Genomic DNA, 13,204 nt, shown 5'->3' on the forward strand with positions numbered 1-13,204 from the left:
AACATCATAGGTCCATCATGTTGTAGCATGTTTCAATAGTTTGTTGCTTTTTATTGCTTAAGAGTACTATTATATGTATATACCTCATTTTGTTTATCTGTTCATCAGCGCATGGACATTTGGATTGTTTCCAATTTTTGGCTGTCATGAATAATGCTGCTGTGAACATTTATGTACAAGTCTTTGTGTGGATATAAATTTTCTGTCTTCTTTTTTTTTTTTTTTTTGACACATACTTAGGAATGGAATTGCTGGGTGTTAGGAGATATTTAATTTTTTAAGAAACTGTCAAATTGTTTTAGAAAAGTAGCTGCACCGAAAAAAAAAAAAAAAAAGGAAAAAGAAAAAAGAAAAGTAACTACACTTTCCCAAAAACAGTGTATGAGGATTCATTTCTCCATATCCTTGTCAACACTTGATATTGTCAATCTTTTTTTGATTATAGCCATTCAAATGGGTTTTTAGTAGTATCTTATGATTTTAATTTGCATTTTTCTAATGACCAAAGAAGTTGAGAATCTTTTATGTACTTATATGTCCTTTGTATTTCTTCTTTGGTTAGCTGTCTATTAAAATATCTTACTCATTTTTTAAATTGGATTGTTTTAACTTGTGTTGAGTTGTAATAATTCTTTATATATTATGTGTATAAACTCTTTACCAGATTATGATTTACGAATATTTTCTCCCAGTCTGTAGCATGTCTTTCATTTTCCTGTGGTTTCTTGAGAAGAACAGAGGTTTTTAACTTTAATAAAGTCCAACTTATCAAAAATTTTTTATTGGTGTAATATCTAAGAAACTTATGCCTAACCCAGAATCCACAAGATTTTTTTCCCTCTGTTTTATAAGTTTTAAAGTTTTGACTTTTATTTTGACTTTGTTTTTTGACTTTGTACAAACTTTTGTACTTCGACTTGTACGAAGTTTTGACTTTGACTATGTTCTGTTTTGAGTTTATTTTTGTTTATAGTGTGAGGTTAGGATCTAAATTAATTTTTTTTCCTAGAATTTGGGGGGTTTTATTTATTCAGTGTTTTATATTGAGTTACAATCATTATTCTTAATGATGCTCAAATTTTCCAATTAGTTTGGCTTTTGTGTCCTTTGGACATTCCCTCATTTGTCTATGGATACATCTGTGTTTTCTGGCTCTTCACTATTTCCTCTGCTGCATGTCTGAAATCAATCATTTCTCCATGGGTCTTTGTTTTGTTTTGTTTTAGTGGACTCACTACTATGGGAGCTCATTGCTACTGAGGTAACAATTGATTCTAAACATTCATTTTAGTGATGTTTAAATGACTTTTTCATTCCACCATCATTAAACAGAATCTATGCCCTTTTGTCTCCCTACACATTTTATTTTTATGGGTTGTCCAAACCCACAACCGTTGCCCTAATGGAGAATCCTATGGAGTCATCACAGAGTGAATAGGGAAAAAACTCTACAGCTTTGGTAGAGAAAGCTGCTCTCTAAAAATGATACAGAGTAAGAAAGAGAAATTTTCTCAACATTTCCCCACTTTTTTCTCACCTTGCAGTTTGGAATGGTCAGCTGTTATTGTAGATGAAGCTCACAGAATCAAGAATCCAAAGGCTAGAATAACAGAAGTTATGAAAGCTTTGAAATGTAATGTCCGCATTGGTCTCACTGGAACCATTCTTCAGAACAACATGAAAGAACTGTGGTGTGTTATGGACTGGTGAGTGAAAACTAATTTGTCCATTTTGGAAAATTTTTCATATTTCTTTAACTTAATATTACCTTGTTTGCTAATTAATAGTTTCTAAAAAAATTGTGTTTGTTTATGGATGTGTTTATCCCAAACACAGTATACAGAGTAGAGTGTCCTATGAATGCCTATCTTTATATATTATTCTTTGTCCCTGAGGTAAATATATGAACTTATTTACCAATTCTGTCATCTTAGAGTTATTTTCTGAAATGTCATAAAGAAAAAACATTCTCTTTCCTTACATTTTGTTATTGTTATCACTCATGAACAAGTGACTTAGTATATTTCTTAGAAGCAAAAAGAAGTCATTGTGTGTCTTTTTAGATAATTTAATAAAGCTGTCATATTTTTTTAATTGTCTTTATAAAGGGCTGTGCCAGGACTTTTAGGTAGTAGGATCCACTTCAAGAAGCAGTTTTCTGACCCCGTAGAACATGGTCAGAGACACACAGCAACAAAAAGAGAACTAGCCACTGGCCGAAAGGCCATGCAAAGGCTTGCGAAAAAGATGTCTGGGTGGTTTCTCAGGCGTACCAAGGCTCTAATCAAGGATCAGTTGCCTAAGAAGGAAGACCGGGTGAGAATTGCATTTGTTTAAATTATTAACTTATCATCATTTAATTATTAATTTCTCATGTTTTATTTTTTTCTGAAAAAAAATTTTTAAGAGGAAATCTATCTCCTGCGGTATTTTATGAATATAGTTTTTTGCCTTTTACTCAGTGTGGAAAAAAATTATATGCAAATTCAGAAAGCACTAATTCAGCCCAATCTAATAGGTTAGCTAACAGGTTTTTTTGTTAGTATACATTAAATTCATTTCTCTTATTTTATAAGAATGCTTTTGGTATAATTCTTTCTCACTGAAGAAAGAAGAACTCTCTCCCTAATTTATTTTCTGTTCATATTTTGCCCTTCATATATTTTGCCCAGTGAATTCTTTGAGACCTTAATAATAGCTATAGGACTGCAGTGATTAAAAACTTTTATGGGTTTGTTTCTTTTAGAATGTTATCTATAGTTATACAATTAACTTAATTTGAAGAATTTTAGGAAAGTTACAATTAAATTCTGTCAATTGTTTAAAAATATAGTGGTCCTCTTTTATAGTTTTTAATCTTGTGGTTCTTCTAACTCAGGTAATGGAGTAAAGGTTCTATAAATTACTATGAACAAAGCTTAATTAATGTCCCAAATATGGGCAATACTATTAAATACTCTCTAATCCAAGGGTATCCCATTGATTATTACTTTAAAAAGTAGATTTGAAAGGAAAATATACTGATATACAGGTTGGGGAAGTTGACTCTTTGATCTAAAGAAAATGTTACTATTTAATTAGAGTCCTTAATGAACACCCATTTTTAAAAATATTTTGTATAACTTTACATATATTATTTAGTTATCTGTCCAGTAGGAGCAATAACTATAAATATATGAAGAGAGAATTGTATTCAAAGTGTTTAGAACTTGGGCTCTGAAATGAAATAATGTAGACTTGAATCCTGGCTCCCCTACTTAGGAGTTTTGTGACCTTGAGCAATTTGCTAAGTCTCCCAAACCTTGGTTTCTTTACCTGTTAAATAAGAATGATGAGGGGCGCCTGGGCGGCTCAGTGGGTTAAAGCCTCTGCCTTTGGCTCAGGTCATGATCTCAGGGTCCTGGGATCGAGCCGTGAATTGGGCTCTCTGCTCAGCAGGGAGCCTGCTTCCCTCCCCTCTCTCTCTCTCTGCCTGCCTCTCTGCCTACTTGTGATCTCTCTCTCTGTTAAATAAATAAATAAAATATTTTTTAAAAAATGATGATAGCAGTGTCTGCCTTACATGGTTGCTCTGAAGTGTGTGGCATGTGAGAATTGTTTAGTAAATGTTACTACATGTTTTAAGGTACTTAGGAATAAATTTAACCAAGGAGGTGAAAGACCTAAACACTGAAAACTGTGAAGATGAAAGAAACTGAAAAAGACACTAAAAAATGAAAGGATACCCATGTTTGTGGATTGGAAAAATTAATATTGCTAAAATATCCATACTACCCAAAGCCATGTATAGATTCAGTGCAATCCCTGTCAAAATTCCTGTGGCATATTTTTACAGGAATAGAAAAAACTTTCCTAAAATGTGTATGGAAGCACAGTATACTGATCCCAAAAGAGACAGAGCAATCCTGAGAAAGGACATCAAAGTTGGCAGGCATCACATTTCCTGATTTCACACTATGTTACAAAGCTATAGTAATCAAAACAGTATGGTACTGGCATAAATACAGACACATAAATCAGCAGAGTAGAATAGAGAACCCAGAAACAAACCCACACATATACAGTCAACTAATATTTGACAAGGGAGCCAAGAATACTCAGTAAGACAGGAGGATACTCTTTTCAGTAAGTGGTGGGAAAATTGGATATTCATATGCAAAAGAATGCAGTTGGACACCAGTCTTATACCACTTACAAAATTAACTGGAAATGCATTAAAGATTAAAACACAAGTCATAATCGTATAAAACTCCTAGAAGAAAACAAGGAAGGAGCTCCTTGACACTGGTCTTGGTCATGAGTTTTTGAATATGACATAAAAAGTATAAGCAACAAAACCAAAATTAAGAAGTGAGACTATGGAGCGCTCGGATGGTGCCGTTGGTTAAGTGTCCAACTCTTGGTTTCAGCTCAGGTCGTGATCTCAGGGTCATGATACGGAGCTGAGCTGAACTGTGTCAGGCTCAGTGCTCAGTGTGGAGTCTGTTTAACACTCTTTATCTCTCTCCCTTTGCCCCTCACTACCCCCCCCCCCAGCCCTGCTCTCTCTTTCTCTAAAATAATTAATCTTTTTTTAAAAAAGTGAGACTACATCAGACTTCAAAGCTTCTGTTACCTGAAGGTGCTCAGTTGTTAAGCGTCTGCCTTCAGTTCTGGTTATGATCCCAGGGTCTTGGGATTGAGTCCTGCATCAGGCTCACTGCTTAGTGGAGAGCCTGCCTCTCCCTCACCCTCTGCTGTTCCCCCTGCTTGTGCACGTGCGCTCGCTCTCTCTCTCTCTCTGTCTCTCTCTCTCGCTGTCTCTCTTTGTCAAATAAATAAATCAAATCTTAAAAAAAAAAAAGCTTCTGTACACCAAAAGAAACAATCAAAAGAATTTGTCATTTTTTTTTGCAATAGCCTGTTTTAGTGATATAAACATATAAATATTTATAAATAGAAGGCTTTTCCTTTTTATTCTCATTTTTCAAAATCTTATTATGGGTTTTATGACCTGGTTACATACAGCTACATCTAGAAGACTTTTACCAATTTCTGGTGCTACTAGAAATATAAGGTAAATTATTTCCTGTATAACTTAGTGGCATGATTTTATCAAATTTTCTTTTTTTTTGAATTTCGGTACAAAATAGAAACTTGTAGTTGCTTTTATGTGTATTTTCCTAATTCTTACCTTTATTAATCTTAGGAATTTATAGTAGGATATCAAATACAAATTATAATACAAATGGCAATAATTAAGTTTTAAATTTTTTTCTAAGTTCTTAAGGAATTGAGTAAGTACTATTCATACTGTTGTTCTAAAGTTTTCCCTTTTCTTCTTATCCAGGTTTTTTTTTTTTAAGAGAGATTTTATTTATTTATTTGAGGGAAAGAGAGAGAGCACAAGTAGAGGAGAGAGGTAAAGGGAGAGGGAAAGCAGACTTCCTGCTAAGCAGGGAGCCTGATGTGGGACTCTATCCCAGGACCCTACGATCATTACCTGAGCTGAAGGCAGACGTGCTTAACCAACTGAGCCCCCAGGCACCCCTCCCTATCTAGTTTTTTTATTTGACCTAAACTGTAGTAATTTACTTGCATTATGGGCTAATAGTATGAAACCCTGAAAAGACCCAGAATATATTTAGAAATATATAAGGAAAACACTTGTTTTTTCATATTTTGATTCCTTTCAATTGAAAAGCAAACTCTATGAGATTTATTTGAAAATAGAGTTATTTATATAGTTTAGGGTAGGGTGTCATAATAATGTATCTAAAAGAATAATAGTTTATAAGCAGTTTTCACTCTTACAGTCTTTAAAATCTGGTGTACATTGTGATTATTAACTGCTATTAAAAAAAGTACCATAATTCTTTGTATTTCATCTTGGCAGATGGTATATTGTTCTCTGACAGATTTTCAGAAAGCTGTCTATCAAACAGTATTAGAAACAAAAGATATGACTTTGATACTTCAGTCTTCTGAGCCTTGTAGCTGCAGCAGTGGCCGGAAAAGGAGAAATTGTTGTTACAAGGCAAGCATTTCTGGGTGTTTATCTTCACATCTTGCTTTTGATTACATTGTTCTCTATTCCAGTGTCAGAGGTAAGGAGCAGATAAAATAACTTTTCCTCAGTTCTTTATCTTTAGAAGCCACAAGTTAATAAAAAGGAATAGTTTTCAAAAGTATTTTGCAATATCAAATAGTAGTCATAGCAAAATATAATATTCAAATATCTTCCCAATAAACTGGTTTTTCAGTAGCTCTCAGAAACTAGTACCTTCAATTTGATATCCTCCCTTTCAGCTTTTATTGAGAAGTAGCCTACTTCATTTTGAGACTTCATCTTATTCCCAGAAGTTTCTCAATAATAAACTTAGTCTTTGACAGCAGGCTTAAAATACTGTTCTGATCGATTGTTAATTAATCAAAATTGTGTATTAGTATAATAAAGTATTTTATTTTTATTTAGCAACAAATATTAGTTTATATTTTTTTAACTTTCTATCTGTATTTCCTGCCCTTTTTTTCACCTCTCTGTTTTAGTATCAAGATATCTATCAAATATCCATGTACATCGAGGGACCCTGAATAAATATTTATCTAGATTGATATTTATTTCATCTCTTATTTGTTTTGCTGTTTTTTAACCACGTCACTTTTTCATAATAGCACAGTTTCTTCGGACACCTTGGAATAAAAAGAAGTGGATAGAGAAGGGACAGTGAAGTATGACCCTGCCCCTGTGCCATTTTTTATTACCAGGAACCTCTTATGGCAGCATTCTCTACCACTGTGTATCATGAGGGTAGATGCTTTCTGGAATGAGGACTTTCTCCCCTCTTTTATTAAAAATATCACCAAAAGTATGAGTCTACATGAAGTGATTCATGAATTTTTTTACATAATGGCAGACCATCATTTTCTCAGAAGGTATTGTGCCAGTAGTGACCAGATGATAAACATTAGTGTGAGCGATAGAGTTTATGAAGTCACTTGTTACATAGCCGTGTTAGTCTCTTGCGTGTTTTTATTTTCTTTTTTCTGGTTACAGACCAATTCACATGGTGAAACAGTGAAAACCTTGTATTTCAGTTACCTTGCCGTCCTTCAGAAGGTAGCCAACCATGTTGCACTACTGCAGTCTACTGGCACCTCCAAACACCAGGTTTGAGTGGACTTTGTACATTTCTTTATGATGCTATTTGGTATAAGGATTTTGTATTTGCTATAAAATGCCGTAGCCAAGTATCTTTAAGTTATTTTTGTATACAGTTGAAGAGGAAACTAACTTGCTCATGTTTTAATTTAGGTGTCAAAGAAGTATATGCTCTTAAGTTTTTTAAAGAGAAAACTGAAGCCTAAGTCAAAATAATAACCGTTTTTTATGCCTCTGTTAGTGTTGCTGTATTTGTTTTCCTAACATGTTTTGATACAATTACTAAGTAAGCTATTTGATGAGTCGGTCTCATTCCATTAATAGTGTATCTAGGGACGCCTGGGTGGCTCAGTTGGTTGGACGACTGCTTTCGGCTCAGGTCATGATCTCGGAGTCCCGGGATCAAGTCCCGCATCAGGCTCCCAGCTCCACGGGGAGTCTGCTTCTCCCTCTGACCTTCTCCTCGCTCATGTTCTCTCTCACTGCCTCTCTTTCAAATAAATAAATAAAATCTTTAAAAAAAATAGTATATCTAACTCCATTTATCCAACCTACTGGATTAAAATGCATTTACAGTAATCTGTATATTAAATATTAGGAATATATCCCAAGTTGGCGAAAATCAGCAATTTCAAAGTTTAGAAATAAATGCAATCATATACTTTGATCATTTCAATTGTATCTTATTCTAGAGCACACGTAAATAAAAAGAAATCTTTAAGGCTTAGTTTTTATTGCTTTTTAAGGCTTTTAAAATATAATTTTATATTTTCTTTTTGTGTTATAGTCTTCATGCTGTTCAAATATAATTTTAAAATCTAATAAGCATTTAATATTGTTCTTTGATAGTACTGTTTGCTCTTTGGGAAGTATTTGAGTCCTTGACTTAGAGATTATAAAAGAATAATGATAAAATTATTAGTCCTATCATTTCAGAACTCATCAAAGCCATATATAATTAACATTATCACTTTAAGTTTTTCTAAATTATTAGTCTGACTTAGAGAAGATAATATCATCAAAGTAATATATTCCTTCTAAATCGAATGTTTTCATAAACAATCTCAATTTATATATATATATATATATATATATATATATATATATAAATGTGTTCGGTTGAAATTTCTTTTCTTCTATCTTTTCCTCCTAAGGAAACACTTATCAAAAGAATATGTGATCAGGTATTTTCCAAGTTCCCAGATTTTGTGCAGAAAAGCAAAGGTGCAGCTTTTGAAACCCTATCTGATCCAAAATACAGTGGGAAAATGAAGGTAAGTACTCTTCTTTCAGGCTGCACACACATAAGCGTGATACACAAAATTATTTATCAGTGGTATGATGGAGACACTAACTAATCAGAACAGATACCCAATCATTCAGAAGAGACTGTGGCCAAAGACAACTGATGTAGTCGTATCAGCATTTACTAGCTTACAATGAACCATGCATGCAGTAGGTTCTCAATTAGTGCTTACATCAAATATACTTCAGACTTTCCTTATTGATTTATGAGATGTACGCCCTCTTAAAAATGTATGTTGTTTGCCACATATATAATAGCTTAGCTTCAAATGTTTAAGGAGATTATCTATCAGAAATATAAATTCTCATTCCAAATATAAGGATGAGGATAGGCAATAGCTCAGAATTAGAGAAAGAAACTTCTTAAGAGTTCAAGGTAGACAAGACCTTTATGTCTAGACTAAATTTTCTGCCAATCTATATTGGAAAGTTGCTAAGTGTCAGTTGTAGCAAGGGAGCATTTATTGTACACTAGGAAACTGACCTGTAGATGCTGTTCTACTGAGGGAGGGTGGGAAAAATAAGGCTAGGTTCTCCAGCCATGACCCAGGCCTTGGGACATTGCCTGTGACAGCTGCATGAATTGCTGATAGCTTCCAGCCTTTTTGCAGTCACTTTGTTTAACTCTTTAGTAACTATAAAGAATCTTTATTTATGGATTCAGAGATTATTACCAAACAATTCCCAGCATTATAGTTTAATTAAGAAGAAAGTAAGTTATTTCTTTTGGCTAAATAAATAAGTGATTTTAAGTAGTCAGGTGGTCATTTTCTTAAAATCTTGGAAATATTTTTAGCAGTTAATCTATATAAACTCATAGTTTAGTTTGCCTGGACCTCTAAATTCAATGAAATAAAATAAAAACCAAGAATATTACCTTAAAAACTTGCGTATGTATTTTTTTATTGAGATAAAATTGACATATAACTATGTTAGTTTTAGGTGTATAGCATAATGATTTGATAGGAGTATATGGCAAAATGATTATCACAATACATTTAGTTAATATCCATCTCCACACATAGTCTTTTTTATTGTGATGAGAGCTTTTAAGATCTACTCTCAGTAACATTCAAATATGTAATACAGCGTTGTACATTCAAATATGTAATACAGTTGCTGTACATTACATCCCCAGGACTTACAACTGGAAATTTGTACCTTTTGACCACCTTCACCCAATTTGCCCGCCTTCACCCCCTGCTTCTGGCAACCGCCAATCTATTCTCTGTACTTATAAATACAAGCATTTTTTTTTAAGATTCCACATATAAGTGAGATCATAGGGTATTTGTTTTTCTTTCTTCTATTTCATTTAGCGTAATGCCCTTCATGTTGTTGCAAATGCCAGGATTTCCTTCCTTTTTATGTCTCAATATTCCATTATATATGTGTATATCACATTTTCTTCATCCATTTATCTGTCAACAGACATTTAACATTTTTTTCCACATCTTGGCTGTTATAAACAATGTGCAGTAAATATGGGGGTGCAGATGTCTTACTGAGACCTGTTTCATTCTTTTGCATAAGGCTATTCAGTTTTCCCAGCACCATTTATTGAAGAGACTATCTTTTCCCCCATTGTATATTCTTAGTTCCTTTGTCATTAATTAGTTGACTATATATATGTGGGTTTATTTCTGGGCTTTCTATTTTGTTTCATTGATCTGTATCTGTTCTATAATAGCATACTGTTTTGATTACAATAACTTGTGGTATAGTTTGAAATCAGGAAGTGTGATGCCTCCAGTTTTTTGCTGTTTCTCAAGATTGCTTTGACTATTTGGGTTTTTTTTGTGGTTCCATGCAAATTTTAGTATTGTTTGTCATATTTCTGTGGAAAATGCTGTTGGAAATTTGATGGTGATTACACTGAATCTATAGAAGCTTTAAACAGTGTGGACATTTTACAACATTAGTTCCCAACCTATGAACACTGAATACCTTTTTATTTAATTGTGTCTTCTTTAATGTCTTATAGTTTTCAGTGTATAGGTCTTTCACCTCCTTGGTTAAATGTATTCTTAGTTACTTTATTCTTTTTGATACAGTTGTAAATGGGATTGTTTTCTTAATTTCTTCTTCTGATATTTCCTTATTAGTATACGGAAATGCAATGAATTTTTGTAGACTGATTTTTATTGTACAACTTCATTGAATTTATTAGTTCTAACATTTTTTTTGTGGAGTCTTTAGGGTTTTCTGTGTATAAGATCATGCCATATATAAATAGGAAGAGTTTTTCTTCTTCCTTTCCCATTTGAATGCTTTTATTTCTTTTTCTTGCCTAATTGCTCTGGCTGGGACTTCTAGTACTATGTTGAATAATAGCGGCAAGAAGAGGCATCCTTGATTTGTTCCTGAGCGTGGAGGGAAAGCTTTCAGTTTTTGTCAGTGGGTGTTATGTTAGCTGTAGGCTTGTCATATATGGCCTCTATTATGTTGAGGTGTATTTTCTCTATACCCACTTAGTTAAGAGTTGTATATTTTTAAAATAAGTCTGTGTTAGTGAGAATATTCTATGATTTATTATCATAATAAATAATTCAAACCTAACAATAGTAAATTTCCTAACAATCTTTCCTAAGAATAGTTAATCTATTTTTATCATCCATTTTGCTGACTTTATTTTTAAATAAAACAATGTAAAAAGCTCAATTAATTTGGATCTGAATACTTATTATCCCCTTGTTTCCCAGGCCAGAAATCATGGCCTCCTGTGAAAACTCTATTATCTGTTGTTATATATTTAAATTGCATTTTTTATGACTCTTCACTAAAAAGTTACTCTTGATATTAAATGAATTTTATAACTCTACATTTTATATTCTTATACTCAACATATGATTTAAAATGTACTATTGGAGTTGTCTGATTAAAATAATTATTACATTTAATTTTTGTTATGCTATTTAGAAAGGAAAAAGCAAGCATGAATTGTTGCTAGAGGCTGGGTAGGTGTCTGTATATGTGAAAGAAGCCTGTAATTTACTTGTTTTGTGAGAGAACACCAACAAGATGGAGACTGATAGTAATAATCTAGGGTTATATTCTTAAGATTGTGTATCATCTGATTGTCAACATCATCTGATGATTTAGTGATACCAAATGTATAAGCATATAACCTATTGCCTGTGGGGAGGGTTAAGAAATCCAAGTTGCATGTATGTCTTGAATTCAGGTGATACTAGTTCTGCTTTTCTTATTATTCATCAGCCTGCAGCTGATGAATAATAAGATTTATTACATTTGTTGATGTAATGCTTATTTTACCCTTCATACCCTCAAAGCTACACTCATGAACTCAACCTCTTTCTCTTATATGTGAAGGTCCTTTTTCTTTTTCTTTTTTTAATCTCAACTACTATTCCAATGGATGGTCACAAGTTGAACTTACTCCCCTGATAAGAATCCTCATTTTCCCTTCCCTTGGGAAATACCACAGGGCTACTTACTGTGAGGGGGTGGGGAAAAAGACTCAGGAAACCCAATTTAGTGCTGTTGAGATCATATAGGGGTCATGTTCATCTCTAGGCCTGACTAATTTGAGAAGAGTTAGGCCCAAGATTTCTTAGCTGTGAACATTGTTATTTACAACACTCCTTCGTATTTACCCAAATGAGTTAAAAATCTCACACAAGAGCCTATACCCAGATATTTATAGTTTTATTTATAACTGCCAAAACTTGGAAGCAACCAAGATGTCCTTCAGTAGGTAAATAGATAAATTGCGGTATATTCAGACAATAGAATACTATTCAGTAATAGAAAGAAAGGAACTATCAAGCTACAAAAAGACACGAGGCACTTTAATTGCATATTGCTAAGTGAAAGAAGCCAGTCTAAAAGGCTACTACATACTGTATGATTCCAACTATATGACATTCTGGAAAATGCAAAATTGTAGAAAAAGTAAAATGATAAGTGGTTGCCAGGGGTTTGAAAGGAGGGATGCATAGAGAGAGTACAGGGAATTTTTAGGGCAGTGAAACTGTTCTGTGTAATACTGTAATGATGAATACATGTCATTATATATTTGTAAAAAAATCATGAAATGTACAACACAATGAATGAACCCTAATGTAGGTAATGTAAATAGACTTTAGTTAATAATAATAGTTAATGATTTAATAATAATAATTAATGATTATATATTAATAATAATTTATTCATTCATCAGTTGTTACAAATGTACCACCCTAATGCAAAATGTTAATAATAGGAAAAGCTGGGTTCAGGGGAGGGGCAGAAGTGCAAGATGGGGGAACGGAGTCTGTGGGAGTTCTCTACTCCATTCTTCTGTAAATCCAAAGTTGCTCTAAAAAGTAATGTTTTTTAATTTTAAAAAGCTAATGTATTATGTGAAACTCTAATCACATACTTTATATAGAATCAGTTGTTTTATTAAAAAATAAAGTAAATGCAAAGCTTATTTTGCAAATAAATGCAAAGCTTACTTTGTAAGTTCTGCGAGTATTTAAATTATGTTTACCTGATCTGTGACATTTTTATTCACCATTTGATTGGTTATCTGAGTAGCTTTCTTTTTAACTCTATGGCTTTTTCCAAGGGATTGGACGTGGGGGTCAGAGTTAGCACAGTGTCTTCTCTTAGTGACTGTTGAGTGTTTCTGATATTGCTTATAATTTTTATGTTTCTTATGTTTCTTATATTGCTTATAATTTTTTATTTTAAGTTTAAATGCTTATCAGTGAATAAACAAAATTGCTGAAGTGTTTGTTGCATAATTCAGAA

General features: G+C 33.0%; 1 protein-coding gene across 1 annotated transcript in view; it reads left to right on the forward strand.

The window, feature by feature from the left end:
• Positions 1-13,204, forward strand: part of ERCC6L2 (ERCC excision repair 6 like 2) — a 132,467-nt gene that overhangs the window by 50,411 nt on the left and 68,852 nt on the right. The window contains exons 5-9 of the mRNA XM_047698953.1: positions 1,545-1,706; positions 2,109-2,316; positions 5,876-6,016; positions 7,037-7,150; positions 8,296-8,415. Of these exons, the coding sequence (XP_047554909.1) occupies positions 1,545-1,706; positions 2,109-2,316; positions 5,876-6,016; positions 7,037-7,150; positions 8,296-8,415 (745 nt within the window). The remainder of the gene's footprint in view (positions 1-1,544; positions 1,707-2,108; positions 2,317-5,875; positions 6,017-7,036; positions 7,151-8,295; positions 8,416-13,204) is intronic.

This window comes from Lutra lutra, chromosome 13 (genome assembly GCF_902655055.1).
Source record: "Lutra lutra chromosome 13, mLutLut1.2, whole genome shotgun sequence".
NCBI lineage: Eukaryota > Metazoa > Chordata > Mammalia > Carnivora > Mustelidae > Lutra > Lutra lutra.